General features: G+C 39.4%; 1 protein-coding gene across 1 annotated transcript; it reads left to right on the top strand.

Moving 5' to 3' along the window:
* Window positions 1-114: 114 nt before the first annotated feature.
* UFSP2 (UFM1 specific peptidase 2) lies at window positions 115-25,957 on the top strand. The gene is made up of 12 exons (XM_030312135.1): window positions 115-170; window positions 4,511-4,589; window positions 6,757-6,940; window positions 7,022-7,088; window positions 9,472-9,629; window positions 10,011-10,203; window positions 11,830-11,976; window positions 15,245-15,409; window positions 15,622-15,746; window positions 17,876-17,952; window positions 18,681-18,805; window positions 25,806-25,957. Exons 1-12 carry the CDS (start codon window positions 168-170, stop codon window positions 25,890-25,892), a joined length of 1,410 nt encoding a protein of 469 aa, XP_030167995.1. The 5' UTR covers window positions 115-167; the 3' UTR covers window positions 25,893-25,957.
* The last annotated feature ends 24 nt before the right edge of the window (window positions 25,958-25,981 follow it).

Genomic DNA, 25,981 nt, shown 5'->3' with positions numbered 1-25,981 from the left:
TCCCCCGCGAGGAGATGTAATGGGATACGCCCCATGACGTTGCTGCGAGGCATGTCGGGAATTGTAGTCAGCCTTCCGAGGCCCCGTCCCTGGAAACACCAGTTCCGGGCCAGCGAGCTGAGCCCTAGGGCAGACGTCAGAGTCCTTGTCTTCGCCACGTCGCAGACATGGTGAGTACCTCTGCTCGCCATCGCCGCTTGTGTTTCCCCTCGGGTTTCGGTAGCCTCCATGGCTCCACAGCCTTTGGAAGGAGCTGGTCCTGCCAGGGCCCACGGTGGCAGCTGCGAACTCCGTGGTCTCAGCCGGGGGACAACTGCCCGACACTACCTGGAATACCCCAGCTCAACGTTAGGACCTGCGCTGCCCGCGCCTCCTTCTTGTGTATGCATTTTGAGAACGAGGGATTATATTAGGCGTTTTTGAAGGTTTGAAAAAGTATTGGACCCGGGAAAGATACGAGTAACTTTCTTTAAAGACTGCCCAAATTTGTTATCTCCAGCTTTTACAACTGGATTCCAGGGGCGCCTGGGTGGCTCAGTCAGTTAAGCGTCTCACTCTTGATTTCTGCTCAGGTCATGATCTCAGGTCAGATCGCAAGGGCTCTGCGATGACTGCAGAGACTGCTTGGGATTCTCTCTCTCTTATCTCTGCCTCTCCCCTGCTCGCATCTATCTCTCAAAATAAAAAAATAAACATTAAAAAAAATTTTTAACGGTATTCCGAGCTCTACATCTGCAGATTTATCTACTAGTTGTACCTTCACTCAGATAATTCATATATATTTCATTTAAAAAATTGTTTTTAATGTTTATTTATTTTTGAGACAGAGCATGAGCGGGGAAAGGGCAGAGACAGAGGGAGACATAGAACCTGAAGCAGGCTCCAGGCCCTGAGCTGTCAGCACAGATCCCTAGGTGGGGCTGGAACTAACAGACTGCCAGATCGTGACCTGAGCGGAAGTCGGTGGCTTAACCGACTGAGCCACCCAGGCTCCCCAATTCATATGTATTTCAGACTCCGCAAGTTCAAAACTGATTCATTATTTCCACCTCCCAGCATCCCACAATCGCTCTTCCTCCACTGATCCCCAGCTTGGTAAATGGTACCGACAGCCAGCATGTTGTGCATGCCAGAAACCTGGAAATCCTCCTTGACACCTTCCTCTTAACTCCTGCACATCTGATCAATAATCAGATCCTATGCATTCTTACTCCTACATGGCTGTCAATTGTCATTCACTCTACTGCAACCATCCCTGTCCTTGCCACCATCAGATCTAACCATCTGTGGCAGTCTTTTAAATTTTTGAAGCAGATCTTCACCAATCTATGCCGCTGCTTGGAATGGGTTCTCCCCTCTACACCCCCATCTTTCCTTTGGAATTGTTAATACTCACACCTACTTACCCTTCACATCTCAGCTTAACTATTACTTCTTCAGAGAGGATCTCCGTTCAGAAGCCTAGGGAGATTCTAGTCCTTTCACTGAAGATCTTTTGTGGAATCTTCACAACAACCCTATGAAACAGGTTTTTTCCAATTTTACAGAACAGTACAAAAGTACTGAGTGACTAGTTACTTTGTGCAAAATCAAATAGTGTAAATTTGCCCTTGCCTGTCTTTCTAAATTTTGTCTTCTTCGGTATCTTGCGTTGTCATTAAGTATTTTTTGTTCAAATGGGTGCCTAAAATTTTCTATGGTAGTATTGTTCTTTATTTAACTGACTTCTTATTGGTAACTATTTAAGTGGCTTCCATGGCACAAAAACAGACACACAGACCAATGGAATAGAATAGAAACCCCAGAATTAGACCCACAAACGTATGGCCAACTCATCTTTGACAAAGCAGGAAAGAACATCCAATGGAAAAAAGACAGCCTCTTTAACAAATGGTGCTGGGAGAACTGGACAGCAACATGCAGAAGGTTGAAACTAGACCACTTTCTCACACCATTCACAAAAATAAACTCAAAATGGATAAAGGACCTAAATGTGAGACAGGAAACCATCAAAACCTTAGAGGAGAAAGCAGGAAAAGACCTCTCTGACCTCAGCCGTAGCAATCTCTTACTCGACACATCCCCAAAGGCAAGGGAATTAAAAGCAAAAGTGAATTACTGGGACCTTATGAAGATAAAAAGCTTCTGCACAGCAAAGGAAACAACCAACAAAACTAAAAGGCAACCAACGGAATGGGAAAAGATATTTGCAAATGACATATCGGACAAAGGGCTAGTATCTAAAATCTATAAAGAGCTCACCAAACTCCACACCCGAAAAACAAATAACCCAGTGAAGAAATGGGCAGAAAACATGAATAGACACTTCTCTAAAGAAGACATCCAGATGGCCAACAGGCACATGAAAAGATGTTCAGCGTCGCTCCTTATCAGGGAAATACAAATCAAAACCACACTCAGGTATCACCTCACGCCAGTCAGAGTGGCCAAAATGAACAAATCAGGAGACTATAGATGCTGGAGAGGATGTGGAGAAACGGGAACCCTCTTGCACTGTTGGTGGGAATGCAAATTGGTGCAGCCGCTCTGGAAAGCAGTGTGGAGGTTCCTCAGAAAATTAAAAATAGACCTACCCTATGACCCAGCAATAGCACTGCTAGGAATTTACCCAAGGGATACAGGAGTGCTGATGCATAGGGGCACTTGTACCCCAATGTTCATAGCAGCACTCTCAACAATAGCCAAATTATGGAAAGAGCCTAAATGTCCATCAACTGATGAATGGATAAAGAAATTGTGGTTTATATACACAATGGAATACTATGTGGCAATGAGAAAAAATGAAATATGGCCTTTTGTAGCCTCGTGGATGGAACTGGAGAGTGTAATGCTAAGTGAAATAAGCCATACAGAGAAAGACAGATACCATATGGTTTCACTCTTATGTGGATCCTGAGAAACTTAACAGGAACCCATGGGGGAGGGGAAGGAAAAAAAAAAAAAAAAAAGAGGTTAGAGTGGGAGAGAGCCAAAGCCTAAGAGACTGTTAAAAACTGAGAACAAACTGAGGGTTGATGGGGGGTGGGAGGGAGGGGAGGGTGGGTGATGGGTATTGAGGAGGGCACCTTTTGGGATGAGCACTGGGTGTTGTATGGAAACCAATTTGTCAATAAATTTCATATATATAAAAAAAAAATAATAAGTGGCTTCCAAAAAAATTTTTTTTGCTATGATGAACAACAGTATGTTAAGTGGACAACATTGAAGCTCATTTTCACTGAACTTCGATTATTTCCTTAGCACAAATTCCAGAAGTAGAACTGGGGCAAAGGGTATACCCTTTCAACAGGTTAGTTTGTGGAATAAATAAAAACAATCACCCTTTTAAACATGTGAGGAGGGAATTGTAAAGAGAAAAATAGTAATGGTACCTACTTCATGATGTTCTGAGGATGAGAGTTAATACATGTCCGGCCACTTAGCATAGTGACTTTTACATTTTAAGAGCTCAATAAATGTTAGTATCTATTCATTTATTTTAAAATAGGGTTCGTAATGTGTAGTGTGGTTCTTCAGCCTGTTTGGGACCTATTTTGAGTATCTGATGAAAGCTTTGAAACCTCATCTCAGAAATTCCCTTCCTCTTTCTCTCCCCATTCCCCACAAAATGATACCTGTCATTTGTCATATGTCATCAACTCCTCGAAATTCAACATATAAACTCATATTAGGAACTACTAATAGGTTCCATTTCACACGGGCTTTTTCCCTTTATAAGGTGCAAGATTTTCCTATGCTATTAAATATTCTTCTAAAGCATAGAGATTCTTCATGACTGTATAGTATTCGTAATTATTTACCCAATCTCCCGCTGTTAACATTTAGTTTAACATCCTTATGCCGGGGCCTTTGTGTGCTCTGCAAATTTCTTTAGACTAAATTTCTGAATGCAGAAATCACTAGGCCGAGAATTTGAGTATAAGACTTTTGATTCTTATGGCCACATTGCCCTCTGAAGAAGAGTTCTACAGTTCACATCCCCACCATTATGATGTGTCAGTTTACTCTCATTGTCTTGACCACCACTGTCATCATATTAGATTCATCGTTCTTGTCCGGTTCTTAAACTAGTTCTTCACCATTGATGTTTTCATGTCATTCTTAAACCCGTTGTGAAGACCATAATTTGGAAATACTGTTTTAAATCAGTGGTCCTCAACCTTTTTATATTAGAATCACTGGCACAGAGGAGCTTTTAAATATCCCTGTGCCTAGACCGTCCCAGATCATTTAATCACAATCGCTGGGGTGCAGCCTGGGTGTAAGTACTTTAAGCTCCTCAGGTGACTTCAATGTGGAACAAAGATTAAGAACTCCTGATTTAGAATTTAGGGTGTTTTGTTTTTCTGCAAAAAACAGAATTAACTCATGAAATAATTTGAAGAATACAGGTTAATTAATGCCTTAGCCCAATCTCAGATACAGTCTCATTTGTATGAGGATGAGTTTGTTTTGTTTTACGATGGAATTTTGGTTCTCTTTGTCTTAGGTGATTTCAGAGACTGTGGATGTACTCTTCAGAATAAGAGGAGGCCTTGATCTAGCTTTTCAGCTAGCTACTGCTAATGGTAGGTCTGACAAAAAAACAAAAAACAAAACAAAAAGACTTCTCTTTTTTTTATTATAAAATTGATGATGAAATATACCAAGATTCTCTTTATTTTGCAGATGAAACTAAGTGAGAGATAGGATGAATAAACTAAAATCATATGGTTAGTAACGTATATAAATTGGATTTAAACTTAGGGATTGTGTTCCAGCACCACCACTAGCCCATAAGGTTCCTCTAGGCAAATTAGGAAGATGTCCCCCTTCTTAAAAAAGTTCACTGCCCACTGGTGAAAAATTGTCACTATAAATATGAATATAAATGAGCACAATGTAAATGAGGCACCCAGATTTGTGCATCGCAGACTTGCACCTATGCATAACCCTGAGTCTCCACAGCCCACTCTCTTCAAGGTTATGTTGTTTGGGAATGGCACAAGAATTCTATGGGGGAAAACTCAGCAGAGTTTGTATAAAGCAAATTCTAGGATGTCTTCCTGTTTCTGATTTGGGCTAAGGCCACAAACGGAGGTAAAGAATATCAGAGGAGAAAGATGAGGAGTTGTATTTGAGATGTGTTTCATATAAGATGCCAGAGTATATCAAGTGCAGATTCCCAGCAGGCATTTGGTAATTTGAATGCAAAACTTAAGGGAGAGTGGTCAGGACTGGAGATCGAGAATATCTCTGAAAGATGATAAGCCACACCATGATAATAAATAAAATCACTCATGAAAAGTATGATGGGTGGTGTCAGAAGCCAAAGAAAGGTTCAGAAAGATAAGGAATGAAAAGTGCTAAGTTCCTTGAAGGAGATCACTAGCTGGCCATCGTTTCCATGGAAATAGGAAGGGAAAGAATGCATAATGTTCTTTCTGACACTGTAGATGCTTTTTACCTAGTAATTAATGTATTTGAGCTTGTCTTTTGATTTATTATATTCCTACTATATCAGTCTTTCAAACACGCAAAGAAGAGAATCATTAATGAGAATATATAGAAGAAGGAAGTACTTAACTTTAAAGACTTCACAATTTTTTTAGATTACATTACCTCATGGACCTTCAGGGATAAACAGAAGATAATCGAGGAATTAAGTTTATCTTTTGTAGTGCAGCTGAAAATCTTTAAATTCAGCTTTCTGAAACAGATCAAGATGTCTTAAAATCTGACTTGTTATAAGTAATCTTTTCTCTACCACAACCCCAAGGTATTTATTTATCAAGATATCAATGTAATAGTTAAATAAATATTGTAATCACAAGGTTAAATAGGTTTAGGATTTAAGAGTATTAAGCTAGGACAAGTATATATTATCTTCTTTAAATATATCTTCTTGAACCATGAAAATGTTTTACATATTCCAAAATTGTATTAAATTAAAAGGAAATCCTCCTACGTTGCTGGCGGGAATATAAAATGGTGCAGCTCCTTTGGAAACAGTTTGGCAGCTCCTTGAAAATGTTCAATGTAGAGTTAACCCTATGACCCAGCAATTCTACTCCTAGGTAGAGAATACAGCAAGCACTTCCTAAGAGAGTTGGAAACATCCACACGATAACTTGCACACAAACGTTCGTAGCATTATTCATGAGAGCCAGAAAGCAAAGAGACAACCCAAATGTGTTTCCACTTTGAATGGATAACCAAACTATGTGGTATCTATACAAGGGAGTTTTATTCGGCCATAAAAAGAAATGAAGTACTGATTTATGCTACAATATAGATGAACCTTGAAAATACTATACTGGGTGAGAGGTGGACGTGGACGCATGATGTGTCATTCCATTTGTAGGAAGTATCCAGAATAGGCTAATCTATAGAGACAGTGGATTAGTGGTGCCACGGGTAAGTGCAGAGGGAACGGGGAATGAGTGCTGTTAAGTACAGGGTTCTGTTAAGTACAGGGTGATGACAGTGTTCTGGAATTAGATAGTGATGGTTGTAAAACCTTGTCAATATGCTAAAAGCAAGTGAGTTGTACACGTTGAAAGGATGGATTTTTGTGGTCAATGACTTTTATCTCAATTTTTCAAAAAGAAAGGCAAAATGATTTTTTTATTGAATCTGGGGAATAGTTCTTGGGAGTCAGTTTTACTCTGCTCTAGTTTTGTGTGTTTAGAACCGTTCGTGTTGAAAAGCTTAAAATTTGTCTTAATAACTTCTATTTATGTTGTTTTAATTTAGAAATATTTATCAAGAAAGCACTAAAACATGTGCTAAGTGACCTGTCAACCAAGCTTTCTTCAAATGCACTTGTGTTCAAAATTTGCCACAGTTCGGTGTACATATGGCCCAACAGTGACATAAACACCATCCCAGGAGAGTTGGCTGACGGTTCTGCTTGTAAGACCATAATGCGCTTTATTCAGTGAGTATGTTTGAAAACTGCTAGAAATGTTTTCAGAACATCACTGCACATTATAAACATCTTTGTGTATTAAAAATTTAGCTTTGAACAGGAAGAAGATACAAAACGAAAATTTATGAGAAAGAAAGACAAAAAGTTATCGGACATGGTAAGCAAATCACCTGTCTTCTCAGTTAAAAATGTTTAATCCTTGAATTTGGAGTGGAGTGAGATGTTAGAGATTATTTAATCCAACTCTGTTATTTTTCACAGGTCAGATTATTGAGGTCCAGAAAGAGTAAATGACTTTCCAGAGGTCATATTTCTGCTTTACGTGTCAAAGCTTTTGTTCCATATTAATACATATCTTAAAGGTTTTCTTCGATGCTTTCTTTGCTCCCACAAAAAGTATTCAAGTATGTTTACAAGTTATATAAAAATAAATAAAACGGAATTGTTCTGAAACATGATAGTGACACATTATGCTATGAGATAGTAAGAAATAACTTACTTTTCTTCATATTGTTCTTAGTTCTGTTGCTTTTTTGAACCAGTGTTATTGAGTACTTGCCATATGCCACAAACTTGGCAGATACTGGACGTGAAAAGTGGAGCTCCTTTAAGGGAGGAAGTTGTATCAAGTTAACATGACTGCAGTGTTTTTCTAGGCTGTTACGGGAAAATGACACGAGGTTAGAGAGGTGGGCAGGGGCCACCTCAGAAGAAGCTGAACTAAACCCACAGCCATGGTAATGGAGAGGAGGGAGTGGAGACAAGAGATATCTAGGGGATGCAATGGATTATGCTTGGAAACGAATTGGACATGGGATGCCCAGTTTCTTGCTTGGGTAAAGATGGATGAAGGGGAGGACATGAGGTCAGTTTCGGTGATGTTGTTTGAGACACCAATGAGATGTCCTCGTGAGCTGTTGGATTTACAAATATGGAATGTACAAAAAAACTGGGCTGTCGATCAAATGATTTGAGAATTACCAGTAGTTGGAGCTTGACATTTTGAGTAGTACGGGTCAGTTACTTTGTAGAATGCTCCTCAGTTGGGATGTGTTAGGCTTCCTCGTGATTAGATTCAGGTGGTACACTGTTGGTAAGAATACGGCAGAAGTAATGTCACGTCCCCCTCAGTACATCATATTAAAGAGTCTTCTCCTGCTATTGTTGGTGTTAAAACTCTGATCGCTTACTTAATGCGGTGTCTGCGGGTTTTCTTCTCTGTGAGGACACTATTTTTTCCCTTATATGTAGTTAAGTGAGGCCTACTTTGTGTATCTTCTGAGGCTATATTTATGTATCCTATTCCTTACCAAAGTTTTACTCACCACTTCAGTTGGAATTGGTAATTTTTACCTGAATCCAACATTAACCTGATGGTTGCAAAGTGGTGATTTTTCTATCATTTCCTTCCACATTTATTACATGAAATTATACCATAATGAAGAGCTTTGCTTTTCTTTAACTTATTATAAACATGGAAGCATAGGTTCCTATTTTATGCAGTGAGTTACAATCTGTTACTCTCATTAGTTATTTGGATGCTCACATCCTATAAGATTTAGCCAATGGAAGCTTCCTTAAGCTAGCTCCAGTGTCCTTTTGACACTGTATTTTTGAGTACTTCCTACTTCATTCCCCAAGGTGTTCTAGGCACATCATGTACTGTCCCTGTTCCAGCTCGGGAATCAGCCATTTCTCCATTTCTTTATCTATGTAAATCCTATTTGTATTTCCAATTCTACTCCTACCTCACACGGCTCATAAATGTTCTCCAGTGAGAAACCTAGCTTCCAGTATCCTCAATATTTTGCCAGATTTGTTAAAAACAGAAAGTGTTTTCAGAGTTGTTACTGTATACCCCTGTCAAAATCAAACCTACTAATAAGAGTTCAATATTTGTTTATCGTTCTCTGTGTCTTTAGACCAGGGGTATATAGTTGTAACGTATGTTTAAAAGTTCCTTTGGTATCTTGTTCATTTGATTTTTTTTTTTTTACTTTAAATCTCTACAAAAGTAGAGAGAACACTGTATGAACACTGGTGAAGCTGTGTCAGCTTCAGTGTTTATCAGTGCGCGCGCACGCACACACACACACACACACACACACACACAAATGTTTATCAACACATGGTCAGTCTGATTTCATCTTCATCCCCACTCACTCTCCACCTTCCCTCAGATTATTTTGAAGCAGAGAAGACTTTTTTTTTTAAGATAAGATTTGTGCTTTTCTTTATTCATTTTTAAAATGTTTATTCGTTTTGAGAGAGAGGGAGAATACGGGGGAGGGACAGAGAGACAGGGAGAGAGAGAGAATCCCAAGCAGGTTCTGTACTCAGCGCAGACAAGATCTTGACCTGAGCCAGAATCAAGAGTTGGACGTTTAATTGACTGATCCACCCAGACACCCCTACGATGTGTGCTTTTAAACAATTTACTGTCATACAGCTTTATATGGCCCTTAAAAAGTCCTTTTACTTGCCCTTAATTTTTAATGTTCAATGTGCTATAAGTTGGCTATTACTGTTTATCTTTATAGCATCAAATAGTAAATATAGATCTTATGCTGGAAATGTCAACCTCTTTGGGAGCCGTAACCCCCATCATTGAAAGAGAAAGCGGGGGGCACCACTACGTTAGTATGATTTTACCCGTTGATGTAGTTCTATCTGTTGCTCCGGAAGAAACCTGGGGAAAGTAAGTATTTTGTCCTACTACTGCATTTGAATGAGCACTCCTCCCCAAAGTAATCAGAGTCGGTTTTTAAATATCATATAGGCATATCCAGGATTGTTGTAACTTTTACTGTGATTTATTCCTTGCTTATTATTAAACTGAGTCATCTAGTAAGTAAATGTTTATTTAGAGGATGTAGGGTAGTGTGCAAAACCTAAAGGGTTTTCCCTTTACCTATACTCAGAAATACACAGTTTACTTCACTATGCATAATTTAGACTTCCTTTCATAAACCTGGTCCAATCAAGTGTTTTACTGTATTTGAGATGTATTTACTCTCCACTCTCATTTTTCATAGCCATTATAACTTTCGTTAATGCCCTTGAATATTTCCCTCCACAGAGTTCGTAAACTTCTAGTTGATGCAATTCATAATCAACTAACTGATATGGAGAAGTGCATTTTGAAATATATGAAAGGAACATCTATTGTGGTTCCTGAACCACTGCACTTTTTATTGCCAGGGGAAAAAAATCTTAAAACAATTTCATATCCATCAGGAATTCCAGATGGTCAGCTGCAGTCCTATAGAAAGGTAAAACCAATTCACCTGTTCTTAGAGAAAACATGACCATGACTCATTTCATTTTTACTTAAACATTTCTAATAAATGGAAATTATTTTGTGATTTAAGAGGAAAGTGTGGAAGCAGACTGTTATTTTTACATGTTATGTAATTTCTGTTCACATAGAACTTTTTAAAAGTGGTATTAATGAAAAAATGCTAAACCATATGTAACATTTTGATTTCATACATTCAGTGTGGTTCATATGTTCTCTGAAATTTTTCCATAACAAAGTACAGAAATGAAGAGATACTCACATGCCTGGAGCTGCTGCTGAGTGTTTATAAATAAACTCCTTTTCCCTTCTGTTATTTTAAGATTTGTGAAAGAGACAAGATTACAGTCAGAGAAGGAAAGTTAGGATTTATGCTAATTCTAATTAGGATTTATAGTAATACTTCATCCCCCATGTCCCACCGTTATTTGGGTTTCATTAGAGGTATTTTGAAGAAAACATGATCAGCATTAAAAGAACTGAGATTGATGAAATGACTGGTTTTGGAATGCATATTTTTGATGTCTGGTCTTGCCTGGCACCCATCCAATTATACTGTGGGAGCATCTTCCTCATTCCCCTGGGAAGAGGTGTCATACTGTAACCCTCTGCACCCTCTGTAAGTGTTGCTGGCGGAATTGACCTGCAAAGGCACCACGTCATCCCATTCAAACTGCAAGATACGTAGGAGATACAAAAAAGGAAAATGCCGGACTTTACAAAGTAACTGTCACACTTTTATACAGTTGGGAAAATTTTGCATTTTAAACACGTATGTGCATTGTAATTTTGATGCCATATTGGTTGGTTTCCTACCACCGAATTTCTACTTCATAATTTAATCACTACCCTTTGTATTTGTGAAGTACTCTAAGCATGATTTTTCAAAATACTGTCACATAATTCTATTATTGTTCATTATAATTTACTCATTTGCAAGGCTGTTTCAAAACCAGTCTTTATCCTGGATGTGTTTTAACACATTGTGTTGTAATAAATAATTAATTTGAAATTATCTTACTTCTCTCACTCTGACAAATTACAGCTGGCCCTTGAACAACACGGGTTTGAACTGCAGGGATCCTCTCGTACATAGATTATCTTCAGTAAATACAACCCAGCACTATAAATGTATTGTCTCTTCCATACGATTTTCTAAATAATGTTTTCTTTTCTGTAGCTTACTTTATTGTAGGAATGCAGTATATAGTACATATAACATACAAAATATGTATTAATCATTAATGTGTTTATAAGGCTTCCAGTCAACAGTGGCTATTCAGTTTTTGAGGGGTCAGTGTCTCTAATCCCCGCATTGTTCAAGGGTCAACTGCATTTTCATTTTTTCTGCGTTCCCTTCCCGTTTTTACCCATATCCATAGAAAAACATAAATAACTCTCATTTGGTTTTAGTTTGTTACAATATTATTATTCTATATGTTATCATATTATATTAGTTTAGTGAATCATGTGTGTTTGGTAACTTTTATAGCCAGTATATAATTAGTTTTGTTTTATCTCTTTAGCTTGAGTTTGTTTACTGATAAGGAATCTAAGTTATTTAACTTTTTTCTCGTCTACTGATTCTGATTTCATTTAGGAGTTACATGACCTCTTCAATCTGCCTCATGACAGACCTTATTTCAGAAGGTCTAATGCTTATCACTTTCCAGATGAACCATACAAAGATGGTTACATTAGAAATCCACACATTTATCTCAATCCACCTAACATAGAGACTGGTATGGTGAGTTTAATAATTATTTATAGAGTCAACTGATCATCAGTGTCAGTGGTGGGTTTTTTGGTTTTTCTTGGCTCTTTGTATCCAGTGGAAATTATAAGGATTTATTCATAATGTCTATCGTCTCTAAAACAAAATTTACCACCCATTTCTTTTAATAATCATTGCTTAAGATAGTAGTAATTCACAGTAGTCTAAAAAGGTCAGGTATAGATATTATGTACCACATTTTTCCTACTAAAATTCCATTCCCCAACTTATTTAAAAGCCTTGCCCCCATCTGTTCCATTTATTTTCATTCTGAACCTGAGAAATCACACTAAGTAGGCTAAGTATTCTACCCAGGGCATGCCGTGGCAGGAGTCTGGTTAGGGCCTGCAACACGTTTCCTGTGCGGTGCGGCCCTGGTTGCAGGTGGTGGGTCCTCACTCACGGCAGCTAAGAGTTGGACTGGTGGAGTGTGGGGAGGGTTCTTTGCGGGGTTTGAGTAGGGCCAGTAAGCAGGGGCTCGGGGCCATCCGAGAACAGGAATGCTTGCTCGGCCGGCCTCCTAGAACTTAGCGGCCCTGTGACCGGCAGCCACCTGTCCCAGGCCCCTGCTGCTCCTTGGTGGCATTTCTGCTGCTTTCTGTGGGTTTGCTTTGATCCTAACTGGCCTGCTTTTCTCAGCCTCCATTTCTTCATCGCTGAAGGCTGTGTGTAATTTTTTCCTGCCCTCCTCAGAGCTGCTCACCGCCCACATCATTTAAGGTCCATTCCCTTAAACTCAGGCCGCCGAGAGAGGAAACTTGATTGTCCATCATGTCATGGCATTTATTCAGTATCTGCTGAGTCTCTGTGTGCTTTGTAAGGAAAGCTTATTTAAAATGAACATATACGGCGCGCCTGGGTGGCTCAGTCGGTTGAGCGTCCGACTTCAGCTCAGGTCACGATCTCGCGGTCCGTGAGTTCCAGCCCCGCGTCGGGCTCTGGGCTGACGGCTCAGAGCCTGGAGCCTGCTTCCGATTCTGTGTCTCCCTTTCTCTCTGCGCCTCCCCCGTTCATGCTCTGTCTCTCTCTGTCTCAAAAATAAATAAATGTTAAAAAAAATTTTTTTTTTTAAATGTATGTGCTTTGTAAGGAAATCTTATTAAAAATGAACATACGCTACAATGTCTACGTAGAGGACTTCGGGGACCACATCAGTAGGCTGAAATCCAGGTGTCAGCAAGGTCAGGCAGCTTCTAGACACTTTAGGGGAGAATCTATCCCTGCCTCTTCCAGCTGCTGGTGGCTGCATCACTTCCTGTCAGCCTCTGTGGTCATGCTGCCTTACTCTTCTCCTCCTCTGTGTTAGAGTTCCTTCTCCACTCCCTCGCAAGGACGCTTGTGGTTACATTCAGGGCCTATCTTGGTAGTCCAGGCAAATGTGCCCATATGTTAAGACCCTTGATTTAATCATATCTGCAAAGGCCTCCCTCAAACTTTTTTTCTTTTTTCTTTTTTGTTCTTGTTTTCTGTTTTGACCATATAAGGTAGCATTCACAGGTTCCAGAGATTAGGAGATAGATATCATTTGGGGACCATTTTTCAGCCTACTGCAATGTTCTCGTTATAAATTTTCTGTGTGTGCTTGAGAAGAAAATATATTGTCTCATTGTTGGGTGAGGATTCTGTATTTGTCCATGCCTCTTCCTAGCTAATTTAAGCCAAAAAATAATAGTACCAGTTTGTGGTGGGAGGTGGGGAACATGTGTTCTTTTTTAAACACATTTTTTAATGTTTATTTTATTTTTTAAGAGAGAGACACAGCATGAGCGGGGAAGGGGCACAGAGAGAGGGAGACACAGAATCCAAGCAGGCTCCAGGCTCCAAGCTGTCAGCACGGAGCCTGAGTCGGGGCTGGAACTCACTAATCATGAGATCATGACCTGAGCTGAAGTTGGAAGCTCAACCGACTAAGCCACCCAGGCGCTTAATATTGCTTTATACAACAAGAAAGAAGTTATATGATCTTGGCCTTTATTTAAGGATTTGTTTTTAATGTTTTTAATGTTTATTTTATTTTTTGAGAGAGAGAGAAAGAGCATGAGTGGTGGAGGGGCAGAGAGAGACACACACACAGAATCTCAAGCAGGCTCCAAACTCTGAGCTGTCAGCACAGAGCCTGACATGGGGCCCTAACTCACAGACCCTGAGATCATGACCTAAGCTGAAGTCGGCCGCTTAACCGACTGAGCCACCCAAATTCCCCTATTTAAATAGCATACCTGGGGGGCGCCTGGGTGGCGCAGTCGGTTAAGCGTCCGACTTCAGCCAGGTCACGATCTCGCGGTCCGTGAGTTCGAGCCCCGCGTCAGGCTCTGGGCTGATGGCTCAGAGCCTGGAGCCTGTTTCCGATTCTGTGTCTCCCTCTCTCTCTGCCCCTCCCCCGTTCATGCTCTGTCTCTCTCTGTCCCAAAAATAAATAAACGTTGAAAAAAAAAAAAAAATTTAAAAAAAAAAAAAAAAAAAATAAATAAATAGCATACCTGGGTTTTAATCAATGGCAGGTTTACAAAATTGGAGAAACATTCTTCACATGTCCCATTATGTGGACCCTTTGTTTGTTCATTCCTTCATCATTTATTCAACAAATATTTACCGGCTATTAACCATTAGCCAGGCCCGCTGGAGAAGCTTAGGCCCAGAAATAAATAAGACACAGTACTTGCCCTTATTGAACTCACATATTAGTGTAGTTAGACAGAGATTTAAAAAGTAATAAGTAATGGGTCAAGTAGTGCTTTGGGGAAAAAAAAAAAAAAAAAAAGCAGGAGAGAGAGTAACAGCCAGGGCAAGTGGTGGGTGGTGAGGGAGTAAGCATGCCATGTTTAGGTTGGATGATCACAAAGGTCTCTGACATTTGAGCAGAGACCTGAGTGAAATAAGGGTGCAGAGCTGCAAAACTGTTTGGGAAAAGAGTGTTGCAGCAGGGAGAACCATAAGGCTCTGAGATCAGATTGCCCCTGGCATATCTGAACCTAAAACAGAGCATGCAATAGAGGAAAGCCAAGATGAAACTGCCAGAGGGCGGGACTTAACAGGCCTGACAGCCTATATGGTAAGGACTTTGGACATTTAATAAAAAGCCAAGAGGGTATAACGTTCAACTATAGTTCTCAAGGCATTTTTGTAAGGAATGACAGTAACAGTCTAGCTCTGAGAACAGTAAACTTGGCTTGGGTGTATTATAGAATATATGCATCTATCTTAAGTTTAATATGTTATTCTATTTCTTCTTTTTATATAGATTCATGTGGTCCAGGGCATATACAGTTATCATCACTACATGCAGGATCGGACGGATGACAGTGGCTGGGGCTGCGCTTACCGATCTCTGCAGACCATCTGCTCTTGGTTCAGACACCAGGGCTACACAGAGAGACCCATTCCAACGCACAGAGAAATTCAGCAGGTACAGAACATGCCATTTAAAATTATAATCAATTGTACATTTCATGACCCCTTAATGTACTACTAACAATTATTATTACCTCATGGTACACACAGACTTATTTCTGTTTTGAAGGAAAAAAATATATACCTGTAATCGGAAAAAAGGTCCAAAATAGAGTTTTTAATGGCTGTCTTGTGTGTGGATTTTTTTGTATTTTTAAACACATAAAGGCTCTAGTTGATGCCGGGGACAAACCAGCAACATTTGTCGGATCACGGCAATGGATTGGATCTATCGAGGTGCAGCTGGTACTGAACCAACTGACTGGAATAACATCAAAAATACTGTTCGTCAGGTGAGGATGCTAAGAAATTAGTGAAATCATTTCAAACCAAGATTGTCATTTTATTTTTTTTTTCTTTTTTTTTTTTTTAATTTTTTTTTTTTCAACGTTTATTTATTTTTGGGACAGAGAGAGACAGAGCATGAACGGGGGAGGGGCAGAGAGAGAGGGAGACACAGAACTGGAAGCAGGCTCCAGTCTCTGAGCCATCAGCCCAGAGCCTGACGCGGGGCTCGAACTCACAGACCGCGAGATCGTGACCTGGCTGAAGTCGGACGCTTAACCGACTGCGCCACCCAGGCGCCCCTGTCATTTTATTAAAATAATAAGAAAACTAGATCTTTTTCTCCTTTCTCTTCCTCCACATTCTTTCTCCCCTCCCTGTTGCTTCATTGCTTTATTAATCCCATTTATTTATTTATTTATAATTTTTTTTAATGTTTATTTTTTGAGAGACAGACAGACAGAGTACAAGCAGGGGAGGGGCAGAGAGAGGGAGACACAGAATCTGAAGCAGGCTCCAGGCTCTGAGCTGTCAGCACAGAGCCTGACGTGGGGCTCAAACCCACAAGCTGTGAGATCATGACCTGAGCCAAAGTCAGAAGCTTAACCGACTGAGCCACCCAGGTACCCCTAATCCCATTTTTTTAAACCCTGAGCTTTTTTTGGTTATTTTTTAGAAGACTTTGAGTCAATGAGTAAATTTCGTGATATATACTTGTATGGTCTAGACTTAATTTTAGCCTAGAAGAGGGAAACTTGGGAATATGTCAACTTTGAGTGGAGTTACATAAAATCAAATTTTTTTATCCTCAAGTCTTTAAAAAGTCTTCAAAGGAGAAAATCAAATGTTGATCTATGACTGCCCTTTTTGTGTAACTCCTGCTCTTTTTCTAAGATGTCAGTGAACTAATAATGTGTCCAAATAATATATTCATTTTTTTCCAATACATTTTAACCATAATTCTAGCATTAAAATATGAGCAAATATTAGTTAAATAAGATTAATTTCTATGACCGTAAGTAGCTTACTCCTTGTTTATGAGCTTATGTTTTATTTTTTCTTAAGTTTATTTATTTTGATAGAGACTGAGAGAGCATAAGCCAGGGGAGGGGCAGAGAGAGAGGGAGAATCCCAAGCAGGCTCCATGCAGTCTGCACAGAGCCTGATTCAGGGCTTGAACTCAAGAAACCGTGAGATCATGACCTGACATGAAACCAAGAGTTGGATGCTCAACCGACCGAGCCACCCAGGCGCCCCTATGAGCTTGTGTTTTAAATACATTTTCTATTACAACAACCTCAGTAGATACAGTAACACCATCCTTTTTTGTGCATGTGCTTTTGTCCAAGTTCATCTGATTTCACACTTGCAGTTTGGTTTGGCTCTGGAAACCAATGCTAACAAATAAATGATAGATTAAGTATTGAAGCATATGGTGCTCAAAAAGTGAGCATTTTGGCCCCTTAAAACTTTACACATGCCTTACTAAGAAGGTAAGGATTAGCACCACTTGGCCCGTCCAATCTAAAAAATAACCTCCCTTCATCTGACCATCTTTCTCTCTTCTCAAAAATACGAATTGTATAGGACATTGAAATATCCCTAAAAATAGTATGTCGTACTTGAAAACATCTTGCAGTTTTCATACTGGCCTCACAGATATTGTCTATTGTAGTCCCAAAGCTCCTGTCGTGTAGACAGGGCAGAGTGATTGGTCCCGATTTAAAGATAAGGAAATACAGACTGAGTCTGATGGCAAGAAGACAAGAACCCAGGACTTAAAACTCATTTTTCCAAAATTAAATCCATCCATAAGAGCCCACTGGGCATCAATGTGACCACTTTTACTCCCCAGTTAAAAATCCAGACCCTTCTTTATGCAGTTGCAGAAGCAAAGGAACAGGGTCTCCTTACTTCTTTCCTAGCATGTTTAGTGGCCTTAAATATTTTAAGAGGTTATGGTGCTTTAAATTGCTCTCAGGTCAGTTCCTGACCACTTAATTATATTTAAATTTATATCGTATTTTTTCAGTAACCAAAAAAAGAAAACAAAAAGGTAGAAAACATTGGCTCCCTAACTCCTTAATGACTTTAGTGTGAGAAATTTTTCATCTGATAGAGAATGGTTTCTTTCTAGCCAAGGTTCTGAAATGGCCTCTCAAGGACGGGAGCTGGCTAATCATTTCCAGAGTGAAGGAACTCCAGTAATGATCGGTAAGATGTTCTGGACATCTTGGGCTCCTTTGATAGAGTGGAGAACATGTAAAATGTATTGTTAATGTAAATAATGTCACATAAAATCAGTCATTTTTAAACCTTTCAAAATTAGCTTTTATACCGTATATATTGACCTCTGGGTATTTATTTTTCTATTTCCAAGGTGGGAAGAAAGCTAAAACAAAAGATAAAGGTTAAGAAGAGAAATGATAACTGTGTTGAAATATTTAAAGAGTTGAGAGCAGTATAGAAAAGAGGCCACTGTCACTCAGTTGAGCCTCGTAAGTCATGGTGCTGTCACTAACTTGGCTGGCTGTGTGACACTGTACAGATTGCTTCACCTCACTGGGCTGTATTTGTCAAAAGGATCAGATTAGTCGATCTAAAGATTGATGATTCTATGACGAACAAGCCTTGTTCTCTTGGGAGGAGTTTAGACCCTGCATAGCCCTTTGTAAATCCAGTATCAGTAATGCCATGGATATGGCAGTGGAATATAAACCTTATATGGTTATAAATATGATTGTATCTTTTTTGTCTTTAAAGATATAATTTTATCTCCTCAGTGTATTTGACATCATCTGTGGTCTTTTATAATATAGGCTAGTCCATTCTAATGCGATATTAGATCGATTAATAGGCAAGATAGTGCTTTTAAATTGCAATTGAGTAGCAAGTTGAGATTCATACATGCCCTCTCACAGTTCACATTTCCTCTGTTATAGGGGGAGGAGTTTTGGCCCACACAATACTAGGAGTGGCGTGGAACGAAATTACCGGGCAGATAAAATTTCTAATTTTAGATCCACATTATACAGGCGCTGAAGATCTGCAAGTTATTTTGGAAAAGGTAAGTATCTGTTTAACAGAAATGAAGATACAAGGCAAAGAACCTGGAACCAAAAGATAGCAAACTGGCTGTTAACAGAAGGACTCTAAACCGAGGGCAGTGATCCACACTATAAGGAGGTATTCTGGGGCTATAAGGAGTATCTTTCTAGGTAGGGAGAACAAGAGAAAACTAAAGTGAATTGCAAAGAAAAAACTTTAGATTTATAAACACTTTCTTAATTATTAACTTAATAATGGAACACACAGCTCATCATTATATTCCTTTGGAGATGTTACAACTTTGCATAAACAAATGTATTGAAATAGGAGGGTAGATTAAATAACCTTTATAATTGTATTAGTAACCAAAAATAAACTAAACGGTATGGAGGCTTGACTACTTTTAATTTATTTACATATAACTTAATCTCATTCTATAAAAGATTTGAATTTGAGACAAAATTCCAGAGTAGGCATTGATACTTACAATATCAGTTAAAGGAGGGATAAATTTAATTTATAGGCAACAAATTTACACATATGAAAACTCATACTAAAACTTTAGAAGGCAAGTATAAGACATAATTAACTTGAATTTTAACTACTATATTCTTTGCCAAATATATTAAAATTACAAAAAATGCATACAACCTTTCCAGCCATAAGCCAATGAATATATCATACTGTTACTGCCTTTTATTTTTATCATGTTGTCACTAAGTCAACATCAACATGAATGAAAAGGTTTCTCTGAACTGTGAGTTTATAATTTAATTAGATCATTTTCTTATGTAAAAAGCTTTAATTAGGAGTTATAAATAATATCTTACGTTCTCTATTTAAAAACTCTAGGGGAGCCTTGGTCGCTTAAGCGTCCAATATCAGCTCAGGTCATGATCTCACAGTTCATGAGATCGAGCACCTCATCGGGCTCCACAGTGACAGTGATAGCCTGCTTGGGATTCTCTCTCCCTTTCTTCCTGCCTGCCCTGTTTGCTCACCTTCTCAAAATAAATAAATACACTTAAAAAAAAAGAATAATACTAAAAATAAACTCTAGAATTTTATATTTTACTTTTTTATATATTTTTTTTATTTAATCCAAGTTAGTTAACATAAGTGTAATAATGATTTCAGGAATAGAATTTGGTGATTCATCACTTACGTATCATCACACGTGTCCTAATGCCCCTTGCCCATTTAGCCCATCCCCCACACAACACCCCTCCAGCAACCCTCAGTTTGTTCTCTGTATTTAAGAGTCTCTTATGGTTGTTAAATACAGAGAACAAACTGAGGGTTGATGGGAGGAGGGGAAAATGGATGATGGGCATTGAGGAGGGCACTTGTTGGGATGAGCACTTGTTGTTGTATGTAAGCAATGAATCATGGAAATCTACTCCCGAAGCCAAGAGCACACTGTATATACTAGGTTAGCTACCTTTACAGTAAATTCTATTTAAAAAAAAAAAAAGTATCTCATGGTTTGCTTCCCTCTCTGTTTTTATCTTATTTTTCCTTCGTTTCCCCTGTGTTCATCTGTTGTGTTTCTTAAATTCCACATAGGAATGAAATCAGGTGATATTTGTCTTTCTCTGATTTATTTAGCTTAGGATAATACACTCTAGTTCCATCCATGTTGTTGCAAATGGCAAGATTCCATTCTTTTTGATTGCCAAGTAATATTCCATTGTGTATATATACCTCATCTTCTTTAGCCATTCATCAGCTGATGGACATTTGGGCTCTTTCCATACTTTGACTATTGTTGATAGTGCTGCTATAAACATTGGGGTGCACATGCCCCTTTGAAACAGCACACCTGTATCCCTTGGATAAATTCCCAGTAGTGCAATTGCTGGGTCATAGGGTAGTTCTATTTTTAGTTTTTTAAGGAACCTCCATACTGTTTTCCAGAGTGGGTGCACCAGCTTGCATTACCAAAAACGATGCAAAAGAGATCCTCTTTCTCCACATCCTCGCCAACATGTGTTGTTGCCTGAGTTGTTAATGTTAGCCATTCTGACAGGCGTCAGGTGGTAATCTCATTGTGGTTTTGATTTGTATTTCCCTGATGATGAGTGATGTTGAGCATCTTTTTCATGTCTGTTAGTCATCTGGATATCTTCTTTGGAAATATGTCTGTTCTTTTGCTCATTTCTTCACTGGATTATTTGGTTTTTGGGTGTTGAGTTAGTAAATTCTTTATAGATTTTGGATACTAACCCTTTATCTGATTTGTCATTTGCAAATATCTTCTCCCATTCTGTCAGTTGCCTTTTAGTGTTGTTGACTTTTTCCTTCGCTGTGCAGGTTTTTATCTTGATGATGTCCCAATAGTTCATTTTTGCTTTTGTTTCCTTTGCCTCTGGAGACATGTCTAGTAAGAAGTTACTGTGGCCAAGGTCAGAGAGGTTGTTGCTTGTTTTCTCCTATAGGATTTTAAAGGTTTCGTGTGTTACATTTAGGTCTTTCATCCATTTTGAGTTTGGTCCAGGTTCATGCTTCTGCATGTCGCTGTCCAGTTTTCCCAACACCATTTGCTGAAGAGACTGCCTTTTTTTCATTGGATATTCTTTCCTGCTTTGTTAGAGATTAGTTGGCCTTACATTTGTGGGTCCATTTCTGGGTTCTGTATTCTGTTCCCTTGATCTATCTGTCTGTTTTTGTGCCAGTACCATATTGTCTTGATGATTACAGCTTTGTAATACAGCTTGAAGTCTGGAATCGTGATGCCTGCAGCTTTGGTTTTCTTTTTCAACATTACTTTGGCTATTCAGGGTCGTTTCTGGTTCCATATAACTTTTTAGAATTGTCTGTTCTAGCTCTGGGAAGAATATTGGTGTTATTTTGATAGGGGTTCCATTGAATGTATAGACTGCAATGGGTAGTATCGACATTTTATCTTCTGTATCACTGATTTGCTGCTTTGATTGGTCCATCCTTGCCATCATGGCATCCATTCAAGATTGCATCTCAGTTATAGAATTTTTAATTTCTGCCTGACTAGGTTTTAGTTCTTTTACCTCTGCACTAAGGGATTCTCTATTGTCTTCCATACTTTTTTCAACACCAGCTAGTATTCTTATAATTGTGGTTTTAAATTTTAGTTCAGACATCTTACTGTATCTGTGTTGATTAAATCCCTGGCCATGATTTCTTCCTGTTTTTTATTTTGGTGTACATTCCTCCCTCTCGATCTTGACCTGAGCCGAAGTCGGATGCTTAACTGACTGAGCCACTCAGGCGCCCCCCCACTGGCAAATTTTTAAATAATAGAATAAAATAAGGAAAATAAATAAAAATTAAAAAATTTGATCTCTTTCTGTATCCAAGAAAGAAAAAGAAAACAACAGAAGCAAAAACAAACAAACAAGCAAGCAAGCAGAATGCAGCCTGAATGAAGTTACATCCAGTTTCCCCTGAAACTGAAACTTTGCATCACACTCTAGTCCTTAAACAGGTGGAAGGGATTTGTCCTGGTCTTCTCCAGGATATGCCTCGAGGGTGCAGGTGGGCAGGACTTCTGGCAATGGCTCCGTTGTCAACTTGGTGGCGCTGATTAGCTCACTGGGGTCTATCCCTGTGTGCGCACATGTGCGCTTGAGGTGAAAATGGTTTCACCCAGCTCTCTAGTCTCTGGCGTGGGGATTTTGTGCCCTCACACACGTGATCAAGCACCCCTCCTTTGTTTCAGGCTCCTGCCTTTACTCTGTCTGTGTCTAAGTTGTCTGCCTGCCAGGCATGAACTCTGAAACTTCAGACTGTGCGCTCCGCTGTTTATAGAATCCTGGTGGAATTGAAACCCACTCCTTTCTCTCTCTCAATGGTTTTGGGAAACTGATTTCTTGTCCGTTCCCCTGCAAGCGTTTTCACTCTTTCTCTTTCTAGCTACTTTCAGGGGAAGTGTTTTTCTTGCGCAGTCCCAATACACTGCACTCTCCCCCTTTCTCTCTGTCCTCTCTCCATGAAAACAGCTTCTTACCCTCCATGGCTCTGCTGCTTTTCTCTCCCCCACATCTCTCCGCACCATCTACCTGCCAAGTTATCTGGCTCAAATTATGCAGATTGTTGCATTAATCCTCACATCAATTTCCTAGGTTTTCAAAATGGTTTGATGCTGATCTAGCTGCATTTCAGGGATAAGACAAGGTCAGGGTCCCCATAATACTCTACCTTCTTAACTCTGTCCAGGTCATTTTTTTAAAGCAGAATTCCTGGAGAATTGGGTAGTTTAACATTGAAATTGATTGGGGATACACTTTCAGAAGTTGAAAAGAACATAACTGCATGAGGTTACTAAAGCCCTGAGGATAAGGGGTTTTAGTATGTAAAGAGCTTCACTGTGTGTGGCTGAACTGTTTTATATTTCAGACTAGTAAAGTCTTTTGCTAATGCTAAGACTATCTAAATACTGACAGGATATAAGTGCATTCTGCTTTTCTCTGTCAAGACATTTGGACTTTTAAATCTATGTATGGAATGTTTTTGGCCGGTACATGCAAATGGAAGCAGTATTTACTCTTTCTTTAGCAAACTGTTTACTCATTCAAAATGAAGTACCCACCTAATATGTGCCATCCACTGTCCAAAGCAATAGGGGTATTAAAGAAGGTCTTTAAAAAGCTCTTAGTCTAGCTACAAGGACAAAGGAGATCCAAAAAGGATTCCCCAGAAAGAATATGGTTACCTAAGAGGGAGCTGGAACTCCTGTAGAGTTGTAGATCCTGTAGAGGGCTCCCTTAGACACAGTGAAAGGAAAGCAGGGCATGTTCCCCGAACTACAGTAGTTTGAACCTGAGTAGAGCTGGTTTAAGGGGTGTGGCTGGCAGGATAGTCATTGTGAGCCCTGCGAGAAACCAGGCATTTAGATTTTATCTTCTAGGCAATGAGAAACCTTATTTTAATTAGAGGTGTGATACAGATAAAATTACTTCTTTCTGGCTGGCATGAGGAACTTTGCACTAGATGGAGTTGTCCAGATAGGGTTTTCTGAAGCATCTGGATAGATCCAGTAAGGCATTGTTCCTGATTACTGTCTCTGAGGACTGTGCTGTCCTTTTCAAGTTATATTTCCATAGATTCTATAAAAAACCCTTTGCCGTATTGGCACACAGAAGGAGCTGTGAAGCCAAGGCCTGGCCATCGGTGGAACTACTGACTCTCACTTAACTCAGCAATCTAGAGCACTGTTTTATAGTCTGTACAGGCTGCTATGACAGAACACCATAGCCTGGGTGGCCTTACAATTCTGGAGGCAGAGAAATCCAAGGCACCGGCATGTCTGGTCTGGTGAGCCCCACTTACTAGTTCACAGAGAGCAGTCTTTTTCAGGGTCTTCCACGTGGTAGAATGGATGAGGGACGTTTCAGCAGCCTCGTTAATGAGGGCACTGATGCCATCCATGAGGGCTCCGCCCTCATAACCTAGTCCCCTCCCAAAGGCCCCCTTCTAGCTACCATCACCTTAGGGATTAGGTTTCACGTGAATTTTGGGAGGACACCAACTTTCAGTCTGTAGGGGGAGCTACAGGGAGAGTTCTGTCTCCGCCTGACCTCTCTTTACCCCTTTGTGGAACTTCCCTGTTTGAAGTTCCCAGACCACTGGCCTCAAAAGGAAAGAGCAGGCTCCCCTATCTACTGCCATCAGTTGCTGGTTTGGGCACCCTCTCTACCCACTTCTTTTTTAAATATTTGAGTCTGGTTACCTGAAAAAGCCCTCAAAGATTAAAACAGGTCATATAAGCCTTTTTTTTCTGTTCATCAAGAAAACAGATTTTAGAACATTAAATTTATGAGAAAAAAGTTTGCTAAAAGAGATAATAAAAAGCTTATTTACGTATAAAAACAAACATCTCAAAGATAAATTAGCAGTTACCTGGGGACAGGGGAACATGACTGATGGAGGATTTTTTGTTTGTTTTTTTACTTGCATTTGAAATCAGATTAAAGAACATGTCTACTGAACCCTCCAACCTCCACACTAAAAAAATAGAGCTAACACACTATCTTCTGTAGAAAGCATGCACTTGAACTCTAGGTCCCTGACAATGCCCAGCAGCTTCCTAGTTACTTAGGGTTACTGTCACTCACCCACTGGTATTTATTTTAAGAGTCCTAGCTGGCCTCCTCAAAAGTATTTTGCAAGCAAAGCATTTCATTTCAGAATGATATAACTCAGACTAGTCATTAGCTGAGTCTTTAAGAAAATAAACCAGGGGCACGTGGATGGCTCAGGCAGTTAAGTGTTCGACTTCGGCTCAGGTCATGATCTCACGGTTTGTGAGTTTGAGCCCCGTTTCAGGCTCTGTGCTGACAGCTCAGAGCCTGGACCCTGTTTCAGAGTCTGTGTCTCCCTCTCTCTCTCTGGCCCTCCCTAGCTTGTGCTCTGTCTCTCTCTAAAAAAAATAAACATTTAAGAAGTTTAAAAAAAGAAACCAATGGCCCTGAAAGAAATTTGATACGCTTTTGTATTTACAATGAGATTTTGTTTGAACGTAATTTTCTCTGCTGGGAGAAAGGATTAATAGTGATATGAAGAATGGAGAGTGGCATGATTATGGCCCAAAGACAGTGAAGGGCATCTCAAGAAGCCAGCACAGATTTCTCCCTGCCACACACATTTCCTCATAGCTAAGATGCACGGCATGGTCCCTAGACCGTCTTTAGTGGAGAACTAAGAAAAACAGACTGCCAGTTCAACTATCACCTGCCATCGACTGCCAGAATTGTACATCGTAAAATCAAGAAAAATGTGGTATTTGGAGTAACAGTTACCATAAGGAATTTTTAAAAATAATTTCTAGGATTAAGTACCATAGAGTTAAAATTTTGTTAAACTCTACCTGAAATGGACCCAAGTCTGTTAATGTCCATGCTTCCCAGTTCAGATCTCTGACTTATACAGGTAGTCTTATTACAGGATCCAGCGGACAGAACAGGTTTTTAAAATGTTACAGTTTTGATCATGTAGTCCTATAATTTTGTAAAAGATTTTCCTTTCGCTTCTCCCAAATCTAGGGCTGGTGTGGATGGAAGGGCCCAGACTTTTGGAACAAGGATGCTTACTATAATTTATGTCTTCCTCAGCGACCAAATGTTTTCTAAAATATCTTGAACTCAGACTGTAGTAAAGTTGTGTTATAAATTTGTTAATAAAGACAAACTTTAAATCCTGGGTGTAGGTTGATGGATTA

The sequence above is a fragment of the Lynx canadensis genome, chromosome B1, assembly GCF_007474595.2.
Source record: "Lynx canadensis isolate LIC74 chromosome B1, mLynCan4.pri.v2, whole genome shotgun sequence".
Classification (NCBI taxonomy): Eukaryota; Metazoa; Chordata; class Mammalia; order Carnivora; family Felidae; genus Lynx; species Lynx canadensis.
Note: the sequence above shows the minus strand (reverse complement) of the source record. Positions and strands in the feature narration are given on the sequence as shown.

What these genes read in the sequence shown, in the direction of transcription:
- UFSP2 (XM_030312135.1), top strand. An exon ending in ACAAAAAGTTATCGGACATG is followed by an intron (nt 7,089 to 9,471) that starts GTAAGCAAATCA and finishes TTATCTTTATAG; the next exon opens with CATCAAATAGTAAATATAGA. An exon ending in AGGAACTCCAGTAATGATCG is followed by an intron (nt 17,953 to 18,680) that starts GTAAGATGTTCT and finishes CCTCTGTTATAG; the next exon opens with GGGGAGGAGTTTTGGCCCAC.